Source organism: Nycticebus coucang, chromosome 4, assembly GCF_027406575.1.
Source record: "Nycticebus coucang isolate mNycCou1 chromosome 4, mNycCou1.pri, whole genome shotgun sequence".
In the NCBI taxonomy this organism is placed as follows: Eukaryota; Metazoa; Chordata; class Mammalia; order Primates; family Lorisidae; genus Nycticebus; species Nycticebus coucang.
The window spans coordinates 139,011,277-139,031,897 of record NC_069783.1 but is presented as its reverse complement, the minus strand read 5'-3'; the positions used below and the strand labels follow the sequence as shown (position 1 = coordinate 139,031,897).

General features: G+C 54.8%; 2 protein-coding genes across 4 annotated transcripts; one reads left to right on the top strand and one right to left on the bottom strand.

Moving 5' to 3' along the window:
* The first annotated feature begins 2,593 nt into the window (after positions 1-2,593).
* Positions 2,594-13,047, top strand: INPP5J (inositol polyphosphate-5-phosphatase J). Of its 2 annotated transcripts, XM_053586874.1 has the most exons (13): positions 2,594-3,102; positions 4,978-6,149; positions 6,497-6,610; positions 6,731-6,839; positions 7,014-7,130; positions 7,441-7,616; positions 7,991-8,102; positions 8,271-8,380; positions 8,547-8,730; positions 11,528-11,665; positions 11,829-11,906; positions 12,025-12,129; positions 12,278-13,047. In XM_053586874.1, exons 1-13 carry the CDS (start codon positions 2,920-2,922, stop codon positions 12,782-12,784), a joined length of 3,105 nt encoding a protein of 1,034 aa, XP_053442849.1. In that variant the 5' UTR covers positions 2,594-2,919; the 3' UTR covers positions 12,785-13,047. The 2 variants fall into 2 exon arrangements, with proteins under 2 accessions (XP_053442849.1, XP_053442850.1); XM_053586875.1 differs by lacking the exon at positions 12,278-13,047 and having other exon boundaries at positions 11,833-11,906.
* Positions 13,048-13,161: 114 nt separating this feature from the next.
* Positions 13,162-19,112, bottom strand: PLA2G3 (phospholipase A2 group III). Of its 2 annotated transcripts, none has more exons than XM_053586906.1 (7): positions 18,455-19,112; positions 17,321-17,453; positions 16,953-17,087; positions 16,365-16,672; positions 15,241-15,370; positions 15,015-15,131; positions 13,162-14,352 (listed from the first exon to the last, which is right to left on the bottom strand). In XM_053586906.1, exons 1-7 carry the CDS (start codon positions 18,966-18,968, stop codon positions 14,139-14,141), a joined length of 1,551 nt encoding a protein of 516 aa, XP_053442881.1. In that variant the 5' UTR covers positions 18,969-19,112; the 3' UTR covers positions 13,162-14,138. The 2 variants fall into 2 exon arrangements, with proteins under 2 accessions (XP_053442881.1, XP_053442882.1); XM_053586907.1 differs by having other exon boundaries at positions 14,215-14,352; positions 15,015-15,093.
* Between the last annotated feature and the right edge of the window lie 1,509 nt (positions 19,113-20,621).

Here is a 20,621-nt window from a genome sequence, read left to right as displayed (position 1 = left end):
CCCTTCCTTTTCCTCCCAGAAAAACACAGTCTCAGTTTCAGCATCCATCAAATGGGCAGGCTGAAACAGATGATGATGATGATGATAACTACAGAGCAGCCACCTGTACTAAGAGTTTGCTGTGCCAGACTCTATGTTAAACTCTTTGTGTATATGATCTTGTCTCATCTTCACAGCAAACAGGAGGTATCTACTGCTCTTATCTCCCTTACTCAAATCAGGAATCTGAAGGAGCTCCCCAATGAGTCAGTGGTAGGGCTGGAAACAAGGTCACCTGCAGGGTCTGAGCTCAGGAAGGAAGAGGATGGAAAGTACTGGGTTGCCCTTCTCTGGCAGAGGTGCCCTCTGCATACTCTTTTGCATGACATTTGCCTGACTTCCAAAGGGCATTGATGTCTCTGTCCCAGCCCTAGAAGGTTGACTCCTGGGACTGGTCCCAGGGGCCTGGGTCTGTCCCTATCCCCTCCAGGACTGCATCAGAAGCTGGGTACTCTTGGGGGGTGCTCAGTTTTCTTATTTGCAGATTAGGAGTCAGAGAGCTGGGCAGGGTGAGTTCAAATTTTTCTTCCCTCACTGGTGACCTTATTCACCAGCATGAGGTGAGTATGAGGACCACATTCACTCCCACACTCTCCCTCAGCACCGCCCTGCCTTCACCTCCAACTCCACCATCACCTCATCCATTAACACAACAGCCTACCATCTCTTCTGCTCCCATTTCTCCTGCATTTATATTACCACCCTCATCACCATTACCACTATCCCTTCATTCTACTACCTACACCGTTACCATAACCTATACTACCTCTGCTATCACCATGTCCACCACCATCGCCTCCACTATCACTATGATCTGTATCATCATCACCTTCACCTTTGCCGTTACTATCACCTCCATCACCTTCACCACCATCACTCTCAGTCCCCCACATCTATAGCCATAATTATGGCCACCACCACAGCCACCTTCCCCGTCACCACTGTCATCATCTCTACCATCACTATCCAAAGACCTTTCTACCCCAGTACCCTCAGATGGCCTGAGTCTCTGCTCCTGCAAATCCCGCCCTCACAAAGATGCAGGCTGTAAAATACAACCTAGACCCAGAGACAGCCAGGCAGAGGTGGGAGGTACATCCAGGAGAGGAGAATAAGGCATCTACCTTCATGTGAGTTAGGCTTATGGAGATACAGAGAGGCCTATTGACCAGAAAAGAGCTCTGGCCACAGAACTCCGGACATTTTCTGCCTTAACTGTGTAGGATGACTCCTCTCTAAGCAATCCAGCAATTCTGAAGGAATTGGGATTTGAGGATTTCAGGAACTGCTTAGCAGATAGGAGTGGGCCTGGAGAGTAAGCAGAAACAGAGGGCTCACAGCCATCCCTGGCCATGTCTGACCCTCATCACTTCTTCATCCTTCCAATTCATTTACTTGTTCAACAAACACTTCCCTAGGCCTGCCTAAGCCTGTTGGGGACTAGGCCCTGGGCTGGGTCCTTGCGGTAGGAGTTCCTAGGCTTATTTTTTTTACCCTCTTGTCAGTAGATTCCCCCAGTGCTGGGCCTGTCTCCACCTGAGTTACCACCCCCCAGTTCCTAGTTACCTCAACTGCTTATGCTAATCTTTTTTTTTTTTTTTTTTTTGAGACAGAGTCTTAAGGTGTCACCCTGGGTAAAGTACTGTGGCATCACTGTTCACAGCAGCTCCAAACTCTTGGGCTTAAGCGATTCTCTTTTTTTTTTTTTTTTGTAGAGACAGAGTTTCACTTTATGGCCCTGGGTAGAGTGCCGTGGCATCACACAGCTCACAGCAACCTCCAACTCCTGGGCTTAAGCGATTCTCTTGCCTCAGCCTCCCGAGTAGCTGGGACTACAGGCGCCCGCCACAACGCCCGGCTATTTTTTTGTTGCAGTTCGGCCGGGGCCGGGTTTGAACCCGCCACCCTCGGAATATGGGGCCGGCGCCCTACCGACTGAGCCACAGGTGCCGCCCTTAAGCGATTCTCTTGCTTCAGCCTCCCAAGTAGCTGGGACTACAGGCGCCTGCCACAACGCCTGGCTATTTTTCTTGTTGCAGTTGTCATTGTTGTTTTAGCTGGCCCAGGCTGGGTTCGAACCTGCCAGCCTCGGTGTATGTGGCCAGCGCCCTACCCACTGAGCTACGGGGGACACCGCCCTGCTTATGCTAATCTTGAGTCACTGAGTTTCCTCATTGAAATTCAGGAGACCTCCTCAGTTCACTAGGTGATCTTGAGCAAGTCTTCCTCCCAAACCACACTCAGCAGGTACTGGAGAGAGGAAAGCAGAGAGAAGTTTTGGGCTGGGACAAGTCTGGCTGTGGGAACATCTGACTGCAGGGAGAAGTCTGCAGACAACCAGGGGCTAGTGCTGAGGTTAAGATGGGAAAAGAATGCAGAGGTTGGAGCCTGAGTGTCTGCTTCTGGGATGGGAAGGATGGGGGGGGGGACGGGGGAGTGAGGTGGGGAGGGCAGGCAACAAGGCCTGAAAATGGGGCAAGGGTGGGGGCCAAGGCAAGCCCTGGCTGGCAGGGAGTCAGGAAGGTCACAGGATCAGGGCAGAAACTTGGTTGCTTCTGATGCACTGGATAGAGTGCTGACCTCTGAACCACCCCTTCTTACCTTACCTGCAGGTGTGAAGTGCCCCTCCCTAGAGCCAGGGCTGGCCAAGCCTACTGGCAAGGAAGGTGGAGGAAGGCAGACAGCCTCCTCTATGCTGCCAGTTGGAACCTGAGCCAGACTGATGGGCACACTCACTCCACCCTACCCCCAACCATGGCCAGTCCAGCCTCAGCAGCCACTTTGAAGGATTCCCAGGCCGGTAGCCACCTTGCCCCGACCACCTCCAGGCTGGGAACTGGGCGCCTGTGCCTTTAAATTCTCCGCAGGTTGAAATGGCTGATGACATCACTGGTTCCCGGGAGCGGAGGAGCTAAAGCCAGAGCCCAAGGGAGCCCGGGCTGCTGGGGGGCTGCAGACATGGAGGGCCAGAGAAGCAGTGGCAGCAGGAGGTCAGGGACCCGGGCTGGCCTGGGACCCCTGCCCAAGCCTCATGGGTCTTTCCAAACTGGGGCATCCTCCAAGGTAAGACCCTTAAACCCCAGCTCTCCCTTCTTCCCGATCCCTGGTCCCGCACCTCCTCACACTGCAGCCACCTTGGTGTCCCAGTCCCAGGGGCTGGTACTCTCCTCTGCCCACCAAGCAGGGACTAGTGAAAAGGGCATCCTGGAGGCTGAGGGGCAGTGATAGGATGCCCAGAAAGAGGTGAAATTAGCCATCTCCAGAAGCACCCAGGAGAGCCCTGGACTGGATGTCAGAGGACCCAACAGTACTCCAGCTTTGCTGTGTGACCTTGGGCAAGTTGCTTTTCCTCTCTGAGCCAATGCAAAATGAGGGGGTTTGTCTTTGAAGACTAAAACTGTGACATCTGGGATGTCTAAGTTGTTAGTGCTGGAGGCGGTGCGGTGGTTGGGGGAAGGGGGCACACAGTGGGACACTTGGAACCAAGGAGGATGCCTAAAATGCAACTTTGAAGAGCTGAGTTAGGGAAGGGAGATGGAGGCAGAGTTTCATGTCTCTGAACTGAGAAGGACATGGGACAGAGACAGAACTACATCTCTGGAGGCAGGGATAGGGCCACTCTGGGGCAAGTGTAGACCTTCTTCTGCCCTCCCTGGCAAGGGACACTTTCTCCTGCCTTCTGGAGATAGGGGACATCAGAAAGAGGGGATGGTCAAGGAAGGGAGAGGAGGTCCCTGCATGGCCCTGCTACCGACCCCACACCTACCAGACATAAAGGGGATACCTGCTTGCCCGTCCACACAGGTGGGGCAGAGGATAAAGGAGACACAGAGAGGTGTGATACCAGGATCACCTTCTAAATCCTGGACTTGCCCTGAATGTTAGAATCATACTTAGTGAGGATGGACTATTTCTGTGGGGCTGGGAGGAATTCTAGCAAATGTTGAGCTCATAAATGCTAAGAATATAAGATCAAGACTCTGCAGAATATAATATGGCCAGGAACCGTTCACCCAATCCCTTCATTTCACAGACAGGAAAATTGAGGCCATGAGCAGAGGGGTGCTTGCCTAAGGTCACACAGAGCTCGGCCAGCCTATAGCCGAGAGCTCTGAGAAGGGGTAAGAGGACAGAGAGGACTGTGACCAAGAGGCCTGGGGTGTTTGGCAGGAGGGACCTAAGGGCTTCTGGGCACCATGGAATAGGGGAGAGGTATTTAGCAGGATGCACCTAGTGTGCCCAGGGTGGGCAGACCTGGAATGTTAGGTCAGTAGCCCTTGGCCAGAGGGAAATCCAGAGGATGGCTGCAGGGACTGCAGTGGGGAAGTTACCCAGAAGAGCTGCCGTGGTGGGCAGGGAGTGGGTCCCAGCCAGGAAGACAAGGTGAGTCCTGAGGTTCTGACTCACACTCTGCCTCCTTTGAGTCAGGGTCTCAGTTTCCACATCTGTGGAAGAAGTTTCAGACTTAAAGGAGGGGATAGGGCTTTGTGTCCTGTCTCCTCCAAGACAGCATGGATTGAAGTGAGAGAGTAGTAAGAACTCCCTTGAAAAAAAGTGCCCTGGGCGGCACCTGTGGCTCAGTGGGTAGGGCGTCAGCCCCATATACCGAGGGTGGCAGGTTCAAACCCGGCCTCAGCCAAACTGCAATAAAAAAATAGGCAGGCATTGTGGCAAGCACCTGTAGTCCCAGCTACTCGGGAGGCTGAGGCAAGAGAATCACCTAAGCCCAGGAGTTGGAGGTTGCTGTGAGCCGTGACGCCACAGCACTCTACCGAGGGCGATAAAGTAAGACTCTGTCTCTAAAAAAAAAAAAAAAAAAGAAAAAGAAAAGAAAATGTGCCCTTTTTAGCTAGATGGGACTTGCCAGTGTCTATATGGAAGTCAGGGCTGAATCCCCTGGTTAGGGTCACCCTGAGTCTTTGACTTGTCTTCTGCAAGGTGGACTCAAGTTTTCAGCTCCCAGCAAAAAAGAATGCAGTCCCAGGACCCTCGGAACCAAGGTTGGCTCTGGCACCTGTAGGTCCACAAGCAGCTATGTCACCTTCTTCAGAGGGGCCAAGGCAGGCTCTGGCATCTCCTCGACCCATCCTGGCTCCACTGTGTACCCCCGGGGGGCAGAAAACAGTTCCTGCCCACCGCAGCACCAGCCTGACTCCAACATCTGTGGGCCAGCTGGTGATGTCTTCTTCGGCTGGACCAAAGCCTCCCCCAGCAACCTCAGGCTCAGTACTGGCTCCGACATCCCTGGGGCAGCTGATGATGTCTGCCTCAGCTGGGCCAAGGTCTCCCCCAGCCACCCTGGGGTCCAGTCTAAGCCCAATTTCCAGGGACCAGAAGCAGGTACCACCTGCCTCCGTGGGACCCAAGCCAGCACTGGCAGCCTCAGGCCTGAGTCTGGCCCTTGCGTCTGAGGAGCAGCCCTCACAGCCCCTCCCCACCAGCACTTCCCCAGGGCCCAGTCCAGTTCTGTCGCCCTCTCAGGAGCAAGCCCTGGCTCCAGCATCCACCATATCAGCTCCAGCCTCTGTGGGATGGACATCAGCTAGACAGAGGGATGCCCCAGCCCCTAGACCTCTCCCTCTTTCTGAGGGGCATCTCCACCCTCTGGCGCAGGCACCCAGTCCTATGGGCCCCCCATCCTCTCTCCAAGCCTCCCTAGACCCCCGGTTCTCCTCTTCTTTCCGAGCCCGGCCAGAGGCCTCCCGTAGTAGCCCTGAGGATTCTGTCCTGCCACGGCCACCCCAGACCCTGCCCTTGGATATGGGCCAGGGCCCTTCAGAACCTGGCACCCGTTCCCCTGGACTTCTGTCTCCCACCTTCCAGCTGGGAACCCCCTCAGACCAGACTGTGCCCCCACCTCTACCCAAGCCACCCCGGTCTCCCAGCCGCTCACCCAACCGCTCCCCAAACCGCTCTCCCTGTGTCTCTCCAGCCCCTGAGATGGCCCACTCCAGGCTTGGCACCCAGGGTGCAGGGCCTGGCAGGTGCCCAAGCCCCAACCTTCAGGCCCAAGAAGCCCCTGCCCCGGTCACCATCTCCCCTTCTATATCCACCTCGTCATCCTCTTCTTGGTCAGCTCAGCCTACATGCAAGAGTGACCCTGGCTTCCGGTGAGGGTCCACCCCAAGAAAGTTTTTTTGGGGCTTAAGCTCTGAGATTGCCATTCTTCCAGGGTGGATGGCCTACTCTGCCTCAGTTTACCTTCTTGAGCAAGAGTCCTTGGGGAGGGGGGTGCTGGGCACATTCTGGGACCCTTGGAAAACAACATCTCCTCCTAAGGGATTTTTCCCCCAAGCTGATCTCTCCAGGGAGAGTGTGGTAAGAGGGATCCTGGGCCTATTGTAGGTCCTTCTAAGGGCTGCCACAGTTTACTTCCTCAGAGAGATCCCTGTGAAAGGAAGGCTGAGGGTGAGGGGGTAGGGCCCAGCAATAAATCCTTCTATGCCCCTTCACACAGGATCACTGTGGTCACATGGAATGTTGGGACCGCCATGCCCCCCGACGATGTTATGTCCCTCCTCCATGTAGGCGGTGGTGATGACAGTGATGGCGCAGACATGATCGCAATAGGGTGAGGGGTCAGAGCATGTGGAACCCCTGCAGCCCCTTTGGCCTCCTGACCTTCCGGTCATGGCAGGAGCTTCTGGGGTCCCTCTCCAATCCAACAGCCACCCCACTTCCACCTCCCCAGGTTGCAAGAAGTGAACTCCATGATCAACAAGCGACTCAAGGATGCTCTCTTCACGGACCAGTGGAGCGAGCTCTTCATGGATGCGCTGGGGCCCTTCAACTTCGTGCTGGTAATGCCCCTCTCACCCCCGGGCCAGATGAAACTCCTGGCTCACTGTGGGGCCCTCGGGCCTCTGTTTCTGGGTTTGTGAAATAGGAGGTTGGAGAAGCAGCCCTTAAGGACAGGGGGGATGGGTGGATAAGTAGTGCCCAGTCCCCCAGCCTGCTGTCACCTCTCACTGCAGGTGAGTTCTGTGAGAATGCAGGGTGTCATCCTGCTGCTATTCGCCAAGTACTACCACCTGCCCTTCCTTCGGGATGTGCAGACTGACTGCACCCGCACTGGCCTGGGCGGCTACTGGGTGAGCATGGGAACAAGTCTGGAAGGGGATATGACCTGAAGGTGGCCATAGATTAGTCCCCTGTTTCCCATACACTGGCAAGGTCCCCTTCCCAGCTCCACTCCTTACCTGCAGTCTGCCCCTTCCCAAGCACTGCCAACACCCCATGTGTGTGGGTCCTGCCCCCTTTTTCTCCCCATCTCCAAGTCCCAGTGTTCCAACTCCCTTCCTGAGGACCCACCCTCTTCAAGCCTCATGCCCACTCATCCCCACTAGTGCCTCACCTCTGAGCCTAGACCTGTTCCTGACTGGCCTAACCCTGCCTGCCTAGGGAAACAAGGGTGGCGTGAGCGTGCGCCTGGCAGCCTTTGGGCACATGCTCTGCTTCCTGAACTGCCACCTGCCTGCACATATGGACAAGGCAGAGCAGCGCAAGGACAACTTCCAGACCATCCTCAGCCTCCAGCAATTCCAGGGGCCCGGTGCACCAGGCATCCTGGATCATGAGTAGGAACCAGGGCGGGCACCCAGTGGAGCTTGGGAGAGGCTTGTGATGGGGGCTGAGCATTGGCCTAGGTGGGGCTTGTGGATAGAGGCAGGGCCTAGGGGAGCTGAATGACCACCCAAACTCCTTGTAGGAATGCTATTGCTGGGAAGTGGCAGAGCCTGTGAGGTTGTGCTACACAGAGGGACAGGGCCTTGCTGAGAGTCAGAACATAATTTCCTCTAGATTGGCTCCCATCTCACCCTGCTCTTGCTGGAGACGCTGGCACCCCCCACTCTCACCCCATTACCCCTGGAAGAATTGGATGGGGGCCGGGAAGGATCTGGGATGAGCCCTTTCCGTCTCATGACTCCATTGATTCCCCATCCCCTAACAGCCTTGTGTTCTGGTTTGGGGATCTGAACTTCCGCATTGAGAGCTATGACCTGCATTTCGTCAAGTTCGCCATTGACAGTGACCAGCTCCATCAGCTCTGGGAGAAGGACCAGGTGGGGAATTCCAGCCATACCCTTAGTCCTGAAGCACACAGAGCTTGTCCCTGGACACAGCTACCTGTACCTTAGGCTATGGTCTTTTCCCTCACCTACCTCACCCCCCTCCCTGGGCGCTGCAGAGCCCAGGCTGTTGTCCAGTTCTGCCCTTCTGGACCCTCACAGCTCAACATGGCCAAGAACACCTGGCCCATTCTGAAGGGCTTTCAGGAGGGGCCCCTCAACTTCGCTCCCACCTTCAAGTTTGATGTGGGTACCAACAAATATGATACCAGGTGAGCTCAGCACTAAAATGGGGTGGGGACACAGGCTGAGGCCTTCTGAGACAGGAGACTGTGGGAAGAGGGAAAGGAGGCAAGGCTGGGAGCCGTGCCTTGATCCCCAGCCTCTGAAACTCAGGGTCCGATGGGGTGGTGCCCAGCAATAACCCTGCCATTGCAGCGCCAAGAAGCGGAAGCCAGCCTGGACAGACCGTATCCTATGGAAGGTCAAAGCTCCAACTGGGGGTCCCAGCCCTTCAGGACGGGAGAGTCACCGCCTCCAGGTGACCCAGCACAGCTACCGAAGCCACATGGAATACACAGTCAGTGACCACAAGCCTGTGGCTGCCCAGTTTCTCTTGCAGGTGACTTCTGGCCTCATCTTCCCCTCATGACATTCCCCAGGCCCACCTCAGCATCCCACTGCCCATCAGTACCCCCTATACCTTCCTTCAGCAGCATCCATGTGTCATAACATAATGGGGGTAGGGTTGTAATGTCCATTTTCAGATGAGGAAGCTGAAACACTGCATTACTTGCCCAGGATCACACAGCTAGTAAGAGAAAGAGTTAGGATTTGAAACCAAGCCAGTCTGATTTCAGAGTCTGCCTTTCCTACTAATCTCTAACTCCCTTCTTCTGAGAAAGATTTAGGGTGCCTTATGTTAAAAGTCACATATATAGGGCGGCGCCTGTGGCTCAAAGGGGTAGGGTGCCAGCCCCGTATGCCAGAGGTGGCGGGTTCAAACCCAGCCCTGGCCAAAAAAAAAGAAAGTCACATATATAATAAGACCAGCAAAATCAAACCCCATGTTGCATTCATTCATATTTATTCATTATTTACTTACTGATGCCATATGCCAGGCATTATGAGAGTGAGTAGTGATGGTGGGGGAGTAGAGATATGAAAAATACAAAGCTCAACTTTACATAATTACTAACTTTAGTACTATATTTAGGATTGAGATCTCTGGTTGCCAAAGGAAAAAGGGGAAATCCTAGAATGTCAGCACCACCCTGAGAGACCAGGCAGTCTCCCTTTTTTTCAATGGGGACATCTGAGGCTCCTTATAGTGGAGGCACCCTATGCCCCAAGTTACACACAGGCTGAGAGACACCAGAGAGGAGTAGATCCCATCTTTCCAGCCCTGGGCTCTCTAAGACTCTCTCTCTCTTTTTTTTAGAGACAGAGTCTCACTTCGTCGCCCTTGGTAGAGTGCCATAGCATCATAGCTTACAGCAACCTCAAACTCTTGGGTTCAAACAATTGTCTTGCCTCAGCCGCCCAAGTAGCTGAGACTATAGGCACCCTCCACAATGCCTGGCTATTTTTTAGAGACAAGGTCGTGCTATGGCTCAGGTTGATCTTGAACCTGTGAGCTCAGGCAATCCACCTACCTCAGCCTCCCAGAGTGCTGGGATTACAGGCATGAGCTACTGTGCCCGGCCTTTTTTTTTTTTTTTTTCTTTTTTTTTGAGACAGTGTCTCACTCTCTCGCCACAGGATAGAGTGCCATGACATCAGCCTAGCTCACTGCAATATCAGATTCCTGAGCTCAAGTGATCCTCTTGCCTAAGCCTCCTAAGTACATGGGACTATAGGCACCTGCCACAGCACCTAGGTATTCTGGTAGAGATGGGATCTTGCTCTTGCTCAAACTTCTGACCTCAAGAGATCCTCCTGCCTTGGTCTCCCAGAGTGCTAGGATTATAGGAGTGAGCCATCACACCAGGCCTCACTGAGTCTTTTGATCTGTTCACAGGGAGCCCTGTAAGCCAGAGAATGTTTTTCCTGGTAACTTTGTCACATGGGCAGTTAGTGGGACATTAGCCAATGTCTTCAACTGGGAATGGAAATTTGCCCATGCCTGGTCTCTTATGACCTCTGGCACAGGGCTTGAGCATGAGGTTTTACCTTCAATCGAGCCTCCACTTTTTTTTTCCACTCTTGGTACCCAAACCTGTCCTTCTCGACTTGTCCAGGACTCTGTGCATCCACAAACATTTCCTATTGATATTGAGCACCTACTTCATTGCCAGGCCCTGTGTAGGCTCCTTTACTTAAGTCATTTCCTTTGAATGCCTCAGTAGGCCCAGAGATGTCCAAATTTTCCTCCTCATTTCACTGATGAAGGAAACTGAGGCTCAAAGAACTTAAGTCTGTTACCCAGAGCAACACATTCAGAGTAGGTCTCAGCAGGGTTGACCCTGTAAGGCCTTGAAGGGCCTTCCCAAGGGCTGCCCCTGCCAGATCCTGCTGTTAGGAACACAGGAACAGGAAAAGACTGTGCCAGTTTCTTCTGGAACAGCTTGGCTCAGAGTCCGAGGGAGGGAAACCTGAAACCCAATAAACAGGGGAGCAGACAAAGGTCTGAGGCTGGCACCGCCTGAGCCCTTCCCTGTCCACCATGAGGACAGAGGTGGAACCAATACTCTGGCTAATCACCATCTCGGCAGCTCCACCCATTTCAGTGACCCCATCGTTGGTCTGGGTTGACGATGGGGGAAGGATACTTAACTCATGGTTTAATTTGTCTTCATGAACTGATGATAAGGTAATAGTGGCCCCTTTCCGTACACTTAGACTGAGGTAGGGAAACTGAGTCTTGGGAAGGCTAGAGCCTTTCCTAAGGTCCATACAGCAAGTTAGTGGCAGAACCTGGAAATGAACTGAGGTCTCCAGCTGCTCAGGGGTATTCAGTTAACCTGAGAATATCCAGTGTGTCATAGGAGTTGAATGATCTCCCTTGCTAGCATATAGGCAAATCATTTATCAGGCACTAAACTTGCACAACAACCCAAACAGTTAAATAAGAGCCTCTGAATTTACAAACAAGGGCCCTGGCATTCCGGTGGCGCTGAGAACTCATCCAGGGTTGAATAACTTGGCAATGGCAAAGTCAGGGTCAAATCCAGGGTTTGCTAGTATCAAAGCTCTTTCTCACTCACTCTCATTATGGGTAGAAGCCCTGAGCTGGGAGGCAGGAAGTTGGCATTTATCCTAGATTTGTTCTGTCTCAGTTTGTCTGTCTGGGAAGTGGCCTCAAAGGCCCCTTGTCTCTGCCAATTTGCGCTGACTTAGGCCCAGGATTCCTAGGTGTGTGAGAGGTACTAGAGGACATCTCATGAAGCAGTCCCCCTGCCCCTGCCTTGCCTGGGCAGTTTGCTTTTAGGGACGACATGCCACTGGTGCGGCTGGAGGTGGCAGATGAGTGGGTGCGGCCCGAGCAGGCTGTGGCGAGGTACCGCATGGAAACAGTGTTTGTCCGCAGTTCCTGGGACTGGATCGGCCTGTACCGGGTGAGAGGGCTAGAGGTGATCAGTGACTTGGGGAGGAAAGGGGACTGGAGGAGCAGCTGGACACCCTGGTGGAGTCACTGGCTTGTCCAGATTTTTATGCCTCATCCAGAGGCTGCTGGGATAAGGCATTAGGGGGTTACAATGATGATTCCTCTCACCCCAGGTAGGGTTCCGCCACTGCAAGGACTACGTGGCTTATGTCTGGGCCAAACACGAAGATGTGGATGGGAGTATCTACCAGGTATTTAAAAGGAGGGAGAGAGTCAGGAGAAGTCCCTGTTGCCCCTAGGATCTCAGAGCTTGACATGGGGGGGTCCTGACGCAGCCTCTCTGAATCCAACATTGGCCCGGCCCACCAGGTGACATTCAGTGAAGAATCGCTGCCCAAGGGCCATGGAGACTTTATCCTGGGCTATTACAGCCACAACCACAGCATCCTTATTGGCGTCACTGAACCCTTCCAGGTAAGTAGGCCAGACTGCAGGGTCTGCAGGGGGTGCTTTCGAAACACTTTGTTCAAAAGCCACAGTCTCTGCATTATGCTTGGTTCCAAGAGGCCTCAGTGGCTGGGTTTGGGAAGTGGGGTACCCCAGTGACCAGCATTCCCCCCAGATCTCGCTGCCTACCTCGGAGTCGGCCAGCAGCAGCACAGACAGCTCTGGCACCAGCTCAGAGGGTGAGGATGACAGCACTCTGGAGCTGCTTGCACCCAAGTCCCGCAGCCCCAGTCCTGGCAAGTCCAAGCGACACCGTAGCCGCAGCCCAGGACTGGCCCGATTTCCCAGTCTTGCCCTACGGCCCTCATCTCGTGAACGCCGCGGTGCCAGTCGTAGCCCCTCACCCCAGAGCCGCCACCTGCCTCGGGTGGTTCCCAACAGGGGCAATGACGGCAGCAGCCGGGACAATAGTGAGGAGGGGCCCCCTGGGCTGCCCGGGCCCTGGGCCTTCCCACCAGCTGTGCCTCGAAGCCTGGGTCTGCTGCCTGCCTTGCGCCTGGAGACTGTAGACCCTGGTGGGGGTGGCTCCTGGAGACCTGATCAGGAGGCTGTGGCCTCTGACAGCCCATCTCCCAGCCCCCAAGGCCGTCAGGGGATGGAGGAAGGGGGCCTGGGGCCTTGAAAACGAGCTGGACAGATGGGGCCATATGGGTCCCCACTCTGCCTCAATCTTTCGCAAACCCACCTGCCTCCCTCCTGCTGCTATTCCAGCTGTATCTGCACCTGCCACTTTGTCCTGGTCAGGGATGGCCAACTAGGGTCCCCCCAAACTCAATCCTGGCACCTCATAACTGTGACAATCAGCAAAGCCCTGCCTGGGCCCCTGTCTGGGATGGCATCTCAATCTTGGAGGTTATCTGTTAGGAATTAAATTCTCCAGCCTCACCACCGGCTCCTTCCTAACTTATAAGCAGGCTGGGGATGGGAGTAATCAGAGGCAGGGACTAAAGAGGTGAGGGAACAACAGGTTGACATCACCAGGTACCAGCTGTATATGTTACACATGCCATCTCCTTTAATCTGCACCACACAACCCTGTGGGGTCAGTGCTATTTTTAGACCCATTTCACAGATGAGCAAACTGAAGTTCCTAATAGGATTACATCAGTCTCTCAAGATCAGACACCAAAGCAGTTTGGCTCTATATTGAAGGGAGAGAACACTTACTAGTTGCTAAGCACCGTATATGTATTGGTTCACTTAATCTTCAATAACCCTATGAGGTAGCTCTTGTTTACAACTCCCTTTTTTAAAGAAAGAAACTAAGGCTCAGAGTGGTAGAGGGAGGTCCCTGCTCAAGGGCACAGAGGATATTTGAATTTAGGTTTAGGGCAGAAAGAATGAGCTAGGGCTGGGCCTGGAAGACCACAGCAGCTGGGAAGAGGAGTTGGGAAGCCTTCTCTGATGCCCACACTCATTCAGACACAGGCATGTCTATGAAATCCCTAATTCTCGGGCAGTGCCTGTGGCTCAAAGGGGTAGGGTGCTGGTCCCATATGCCAGAGGTGGCGGGTTCAAACCCAGCCCCAGCCAAAACACACACACACACACACACAAGAAATCCCTAATTCTCCGCCTGCTGCCCCAGGCCTCAGATGCCAGGCTGTGGGGCTCCCCTAGGCAGTTCTTGAGACAGGTATTGATTTTGCAACATAATGTACCTCCTCCTGGTACCTCCCGGGGCTGCTGCAATAAGTTATCCTCTCTGTGTTCCCATCCATACATGAAATTCTCTGGCAAGTCCCAAGGACATCAGAGTGAACCTTCTGAATACCACAACCTGGCCAGAGGGCTAGTGTCACCAGCTCAAGGTTAAGCATTTGGGCCTTAGGGTTCCCACATTCAGCCTCCTGGTTGTCCATAAAAGCCTCTCCCCTGCTTCACTATAACCCATAGAGAGGAGGCTGAGACTCTCAGAGCCCAGCAAAGCTGCAAGCAAGGTCTAGGTTGGAGCCCAAGGACAGCTAGAACAGAGGTCACTGGCTCCAGGATTTCTGCTGCCCATCGTGTCTCCGGGATGCCTGGATTAGCCACATGCACTGCGTGTAGAATAACACGGGCACTTTAGGGTGCTTCGAAGGCCATGCCTGCTCCTCATCTGTGCCTTTACCCCAGAGCTGGAGTCGTCTCTGACGAAGCCTACGCAAATGCCGAGCTGACACCTTGATGGCCTTAAGGTCTCTGGAACAACTGTGGGGAGAGAAAGTTGGGCAGGTGATCAGGGCTGGTAAGGATCCCACTGTACTCTGCAGATGGTGGGGTGAGGGGGGTGGAGGTCGGTGCGAAGCAAAGCCAGAAAGGAACGGGACTGAGGCCAGAGTCACCAGCAAGGCAGAGAGGGTTGGGTTACACCTAAGAAGGGCTAAATAAACGGACTGGTACCAGGAGGCCTGGTTTCTATCACTAGCTGGCTATGGAAACCAGAGCCTTTCTGGGCCTCAGTTTCCTCATCTGTGAACTGGGAAAGTTAACAAGGGTCTGGCTTTGAGAATCCAAATCTAGATGCGATTGTGGATTGAGAGTAAGAGTTAAGCAAGCATTTGACTGCATGCCAGGCAGGGCATGAGAGATGTGTGTCGCACCCTCTCCTTGACTCCTAAGGCCATTTTACTGTTAAAGAAATGGACTCTTGGAAAGGTGAAATCAACTTGTCAAAGTCACACAAGAATTAAATGACAGAGCCAAGGTACAGCCCACATAAGCCAGCTGCAGAGCTGGACAGTGATGACAATGGAGCTCAAAGGCCCGCTGAGCCCTTCCCCTACCCACTTGACCCAAGCATCCAAAAGGAATATAGGCTCCCCACCCCTTGGGAAAAGCCCCCTTTCCCTCCTGGCTCTGCTGCTACTTACTCTTTGCCATCATCACAGTCCAGTGGAGGGGCCAGCTTGAAGCATGTCGTGCCCAGCTCCTCCCAAATCATATTGGTGCCTGCATGTGGACCATGGAGCTTCGGGAAGCGTGACAGCCTGATGTCGGAGGCAAGTTCAGGCTAGGCTAGGCCCCCTGCCAACCAGCTGCCCCTTCTCACTGCCTGGCAGCAAGCAGCCCACCCCCAGGGGTCCAAGGAGGCCTCACCGGCGAGTACAATTGCAGTGGAAGAGAGGCGCCGGGGCACTGTTGAATAGCTGGAATTTGGTTTCCTGGGGCTCAATGCGGTGCTCACATTGGTCCAAGTGGCGGAAGCTACGACAGGCCCGGCGGGCACCTAGGGAAAGGGGCGAGTGGTGAGAGGAGCTCAGCCTACTGGGGAGGCCTCATCAATGGCTGCTGCCATCCAGAAGAAATGCTGGCACACGTGCTCAGTCGTACAAACACAGTCTCTCTCCTGCTCATGCTTTTTGCGCTGTCAGTGAAGTAGGAGAAAGGCTTTTATGAACAACCAGGAGGCTGAATTTGGGGACCCTTAGGCCCAAATGCTGAACCTTGAGCTGGTGATCACCACCCCTCCACACACACACATAGCAGTGCCACTGTTGGGGAGCTCAGTGCTGAGGGTGATTGGAAGAGCTTCCTAGAGGTGGAGGCTGCTACACTGAGTTTGAGAGAGAAGAGGAGGAGAGGAGGATGCTCCAGGCATAAAGAACAGCATGTGCAAAGGCCCAGAGGTAGGAGAGTGAGTGCAGACTGCTTTTGAGGAACCAAGTGAAGTTTGTTTGTTTGTTTGTTTTTTTCTGTAGAGACAGAGTCTCACCTTATCGCCCTCAGTAGAGTGCTGTGGCATCACACAGCTCACAGCAACCTCCAAATCCTTGGGCTTAGGCGATTCTCTTGCCTCAGCCTCCCGAGCAGCTGGGACTACAGGCGCCCGCCACAATGCCCGGCTATTTTTTTGTTGCACTTTGGCCGGGGCTGGGTTTGAACCTGCCACCCTTGGCATATGGGGCCGGCGCCCTACCCGCTGAGCCACAGGCGCCGCCCAAACCAAGTGAAGTTTGTGAAGCTTAGAGTTTCACCTGGGGGGATAGGGCCTGTGGGGCCTAGACTTGAGGGCCTGTTGAGGTGAAGGAGGGTTGGGAACAAATTTGTGGATGATGAAAATCCCTTGCTGCAATGCGATTTGATGAGAGAGATTGGGAGATCCCAGGGGGTGTTTAGAGCAGGAAAAGAGACAAGGTTCAGTCCCCACAAATGTACAGAGGCAGGGACGCCTCATGAGGTTCCTCATGTCAGGAACCCCCAAACTCAGGTTTTGCTCTCACCCTGAGATTTGAGGCCACTCCATGGGCCCTGAAGGCCTGGATGGGGGACTGGCAGCTGGGCTGTGGGGGCCACATCAGGCTTGAGGGAGGTCACAGGGGCCTGGAGGGCTGTGATGTTGGTTTTGCTGGGATGCTTGAACCTTTTCCGCTGTGGCAGCCACTTCTGAGGGTGCTGCTTCCGTCGACGCTTGGTAGGGGATGGGCTCTGGGGACTGGGAGTCAGGGAGGTGGCCGGGGAGCTCCAGGAAGCATTGTAGAGAGTCCTGGGCTGGAGACGAGCGAGGGGCACTGAGCCATATGTCCTACACCTGGGGGTGGCAGTTGGTGGCAATTGGTGATTAGAAATTCCCCCTCCTAGAAGCCCTCAGGGTCGTCTCCATGGAGACCAAGGCTCTCCTAGTTCCATCCCCAATCCTGTTACAGGGCAAAAGGGGCACCCAGGGAGGGTCAGCATTATGGGCCCTGCCCTCAAGAGAGGACAAGCAAGACAAGACATCATTCTCTGGAGGACAGACAATCAGATACCAGGCTTGGAGACTGAGCTCCCGCTCTGGCTGGGAAGGGGTTCAAGGGTAGGCAGCCACGTACCCGCCCCACCAGTACCACACCACACACGCCTCCTGTTCCTCCAGCACAAAGCAGGGGATCTCCAGCACATTGAAGAAGGCCACACCCACGATGTCTGAGATGGAGTCTCGCTGGTTCCTCAGGCATTCCCGGAACCTGGCCCAGAGCAGGCACTCAGGTCCCAGGCCACAGCAGGCCACTGGGCTTCTCCCCCGGCCCACCTTGCCACTTGCAGCCAGGTGGTTTGGGGTCTCAGGCCTCAGCTTTCCTACCTGCACCATGGGATGCAAGCCGGATGATCTTTTAGGACTCTCTGGAATCCCGGTGTCTATACCCAGGAACTGGGTAACCCCACCCCATCACTCAGCCCCTCCCTGCCCGAAGCCAACCTGGTATCACAGTCACAGTGGGAGATGGTGTGGAATCGGTAGTTTCGGATGCCGTAATTGTACTGCAAGGGTGAGATGTTCTGTGGGCAGCGGTCGTGTTCACGGCAGCAGAGATCAGGGCCCTGGAAGACCCCTGCAGGGAGGGAAGGGACACCAGCTCAACAGGGTCCTAGACACTACGCACCAGTTACTCCTGCCTGGAGACTCCTGTCACGAGACCTGATTCTCCTCGTGACACAAACGCCCTGGACGGACCTTGGGCTAGTCGCTGTCCCTCTGTGGGACTCTCACAGTTTCAAAACCTGAAGAAAGTATTAAGGCTGCTGCCCCTGTTGAGCCTCTCTAAGTGCTGGGCAGCCCACCCCATGCCCACATGGAAAGGTCTTCTTCAGGGGTATTGGAGTCTCTTTCCAAAGCTCCTCAGCCCACACCCCCAATAAAACCGCAAAGTTGTGAATGTGTGTATCATGGAATGGCAGACAGGCAGGGTGTGCCCTTTCTCATTGGCACAACGAGGCGTTGCCAGGATGTCAGCCTCCTCTGACTCAGGTGCCAAGTTCTCCTCCAACCCTCCATCACACGCACAGACAGCTGTACTAAGTGCAAGAAAGTCATCTATGTTTATCACTATCCAAGCAATAGCACACTTTACTGAGCATTTCCCACGTGCCTAGCACTTCCCACACCCAAGCTCAAGGCAGCCCTGCAAGAGAGGTGTCGCCTTCATTTTTACAGGTAAGGAAAGTGAGGTTCAGAGAGGGTAAGTGACTTGCCCAGCTTGGATGTGCGCTGAGTTGGGATTTGAACCCAGGCTTCTGGGCTCGGCACCCATTACACTGGGCACCCTGCCCATCAAGCCTCCCCTTGGGTGGCGGCTTGTTGGTTCAGCCAACTCGAGATCCACCCCAGCCAGCCCCCTCCCACAGATGGTGATCAGTGAGGAATCTCATGTCTGAGTAAGACCATTCCCAGCCATGACCTCATTTAAGCATCCCATAATGAGACTCATAGTTACCCCCATTTTACAGGTAAGGAAATTGAGGTTCAAAGTGGTTATAAATCACACACAAAAAGACAGACAGCCCAGCCTGAAGTCTGTGCTTCCCCCACCATACCCTCAGCCCACACGCTTACCGAGCTCTGAGGAGTTCCCAGCAGAGTTGCCAACTCCACACCACAGGGTGCCAGGCACTGTCCAGCCTCTCTTCACTCGTGGGTGGCCTCTGCCAGGCGCTGAACTCTGCCCTGCTGCTCGCTTCTCCCTGGCCCCTGCTGGACTCTCTTCAGGCTCCCGGCATGCCTCCCACTGACTCTGAAGGGTGGCCAATACTCTCTGCAGCTTGGGCCCTGGGGAGCGGATGAAGGAGCCCTGGGTAGTCTCCTGAGCACAGAGGGCTCTAAAGGCTGTGGTGAGCTCCAGTCCATCCTGCCGGCTACATGCCTGCAGCCTCCCGTACGCATCCCAGCGGGCATGGAATAGGGCCAGTCCCTGAGCATCCTTGCCCAGGAAGCTCAGGGACCCCAGAGGGTTGCCAGGGATGGGCTTGGCCAAGTGGCAGGAGGTGCTGTCCCAGGGGAGGTCAGGGGAGCCCCCCAGAGCCAACCCCAGGAAGCCCAGTACCCTCAACAGCACTGCCAGAACCCCCATTCTGCCCTGCCCCAGCCCAGTCAGACAAAGCTCCCGGGATGCCTGCCCCTGGTAGCCCCACGAGGCAGCAGCTGAGCTGTGGAGGAATGGGGTGGAGCGGAAGCGGTGCCCAGCAGGCCCAGTGCGGCAGGGCCAATGAATGGAGCTGCGGGAGGAGGAGGAAGGAGGCTGGAGTATGGGGTGATCTTGGGCTTGTAACCGAATCCACCGGCCGGGCAGGCTGCTGATTGGCTGAGCAGTATGCTCGCCGGGGCCCACGCCCCCACTCACCCTGCCCTTCCCATCACCCTCCAGTCACCTGCTGCCAGCCCTGCCTCGATGGGGACTGTGGGAACCAAAGCCTGAGGTTATGGGGGGCAGGGCCCAGGCAGGGGCCTGCATCTTCCCTGATGCAGAGAAGGGAAGGAAGAGGTTGCAGAGGCTTGAATGAGGCCCCCCAAACCCATCCTTCTTACCTTTATCCCAGTGGTGACTGCCACACCCACCTCCATCAGGCTGGCAGGAGGCCATCCATGCACCTCCTTGCTAGGGCTGGGAGAAGGTGAGGGCAAGTCTGGGCTCTGAGGCTACCACCCTGGGAACTGCCTAGACTTCTAAGAAAGAGAGTGCTCATCCCCAGACCACCTGAAGCCACCTCAGTCCTGGTTCTTAGAAAGGCTCTTCGCATACTCAGGGGACAGGGCCCCAAGGCTCCAAGTGTGCTATTGCTTAGATAGTGACACTTCCTGGGACTCCAAGCATGGGCATTGGCCCAGCAGCAACCCTTCTGGTCCAATAGATGGGGAGACTATGGGAGCCTTGAGCAACCTAGGGGAGGCCCAATGCTCTGAATTTGAAGGAACTTTGGGTACTAGAGTAGCAGAGTGGAACAGGGGTTTAGGTGTATGGCCACCACTAACTCCAAACTATAGCCACCTGGGGGACACAGCAGGCATCATGTCACCCCCAAGAGACAGGAGTCTCCCAACTTGGAGGGGCTATTCCCAGCACTGTTCCTGTATCCCAAAGCCCAGATTTGGGGGAAGACAGTGTTTATACCCATAGTGCAGATGAATAAACTGAGGATGAATGAGAGTGGGAAAGCCTCAGGTGACAGGCCCTATCAGGAAAGGGATTAGAGGCTGGGAGTACAGCTCAGGAGCTTGGCTGGGAGTCAGGGCTGGCCAAGACAGTGAATTGTCAGTTGTCCATCTGCCCACAGCCTGCTTCTTCCTCAACACCCCACTCCGGTCTGGAGTATGGGGTGATCTTGGGCTCCATCCGAGCTTCTTCTAGGAGGCTGAGCCTCAGTAAGACAGAGCCAGGGGCAGAGCTGGGGAAAGAGAGCTTACTGTCCTGGAGGAGGAAGAGGCTTCAAGGTGGGCAGGGCTGTCTTTGTGGCTTTAGAACCAGCCTGGGACTGTGACTTTTAAGGGTCCTAACTGGGGACAGTGATGAGAAGAGAAAGTGGGGACAGGCCAGGGCCAAACCCCTTCTCTTCAGAGGCTGGGGAAGGGGGTAGAAGTTGGGGGACAATGAAGAAACCTGGACTTCCCCAGGGCAAGGACACAGCTGAAGGGCTAGGTGAGGCCCTCTGGGAAGAATTCTGATGTTTGAAAAACCATCATTCTGGTACTATCTCCTGTAGTAAGAACTGCCACTCACCTCTGCCCC

Bases quoted from the DNA above. Each gene is read 5' to 3' on its own strand.
- PLA2G3 (XM_053586906.1), bottom strand. From the start codon at position 18,968: ATGGGGGTTCTGGCAGTGCTGTTGAGGGTACTGGGCTTCCTGGGGTTG. The intron at 16,673-16,952 runs GTACGTGGCTGC...TGCCACCCCCAG, and splicing joins GTGTGGTACTGGTGGGGCGG to GTGTAGGACATATGGCTCAG. The intron at 14,353-15,014 runs GTAAGTAGCAGC...CTCTCCCCACAG, and splicing joins GACTGTGATGATGGCAAAGA to TTGTTCCAGAGACCTTAAGG.
- INPP5J (XM_053586874.1), top strand. From the start codon at position 2,920: ATGACATCACTGGTTCCCGGGAGCGGAGGAGCTAAAGCCAGAGCCCAA. The intron at 6,150-6,496 runs GTGAGGGTCCAC...CCCTTCACACAG, and splicing joins AAGAGTGACCCTGGCTTCCG to GATCACTGTGGTCACATGGA. The intron at 7,617-7,990 runs GTAGGAACCAGG...ATCCCCTAACAG, and splicing joins CCAGGCATCCTGGATCATGA to CCTTGTGTTCTGGTTTGGGG.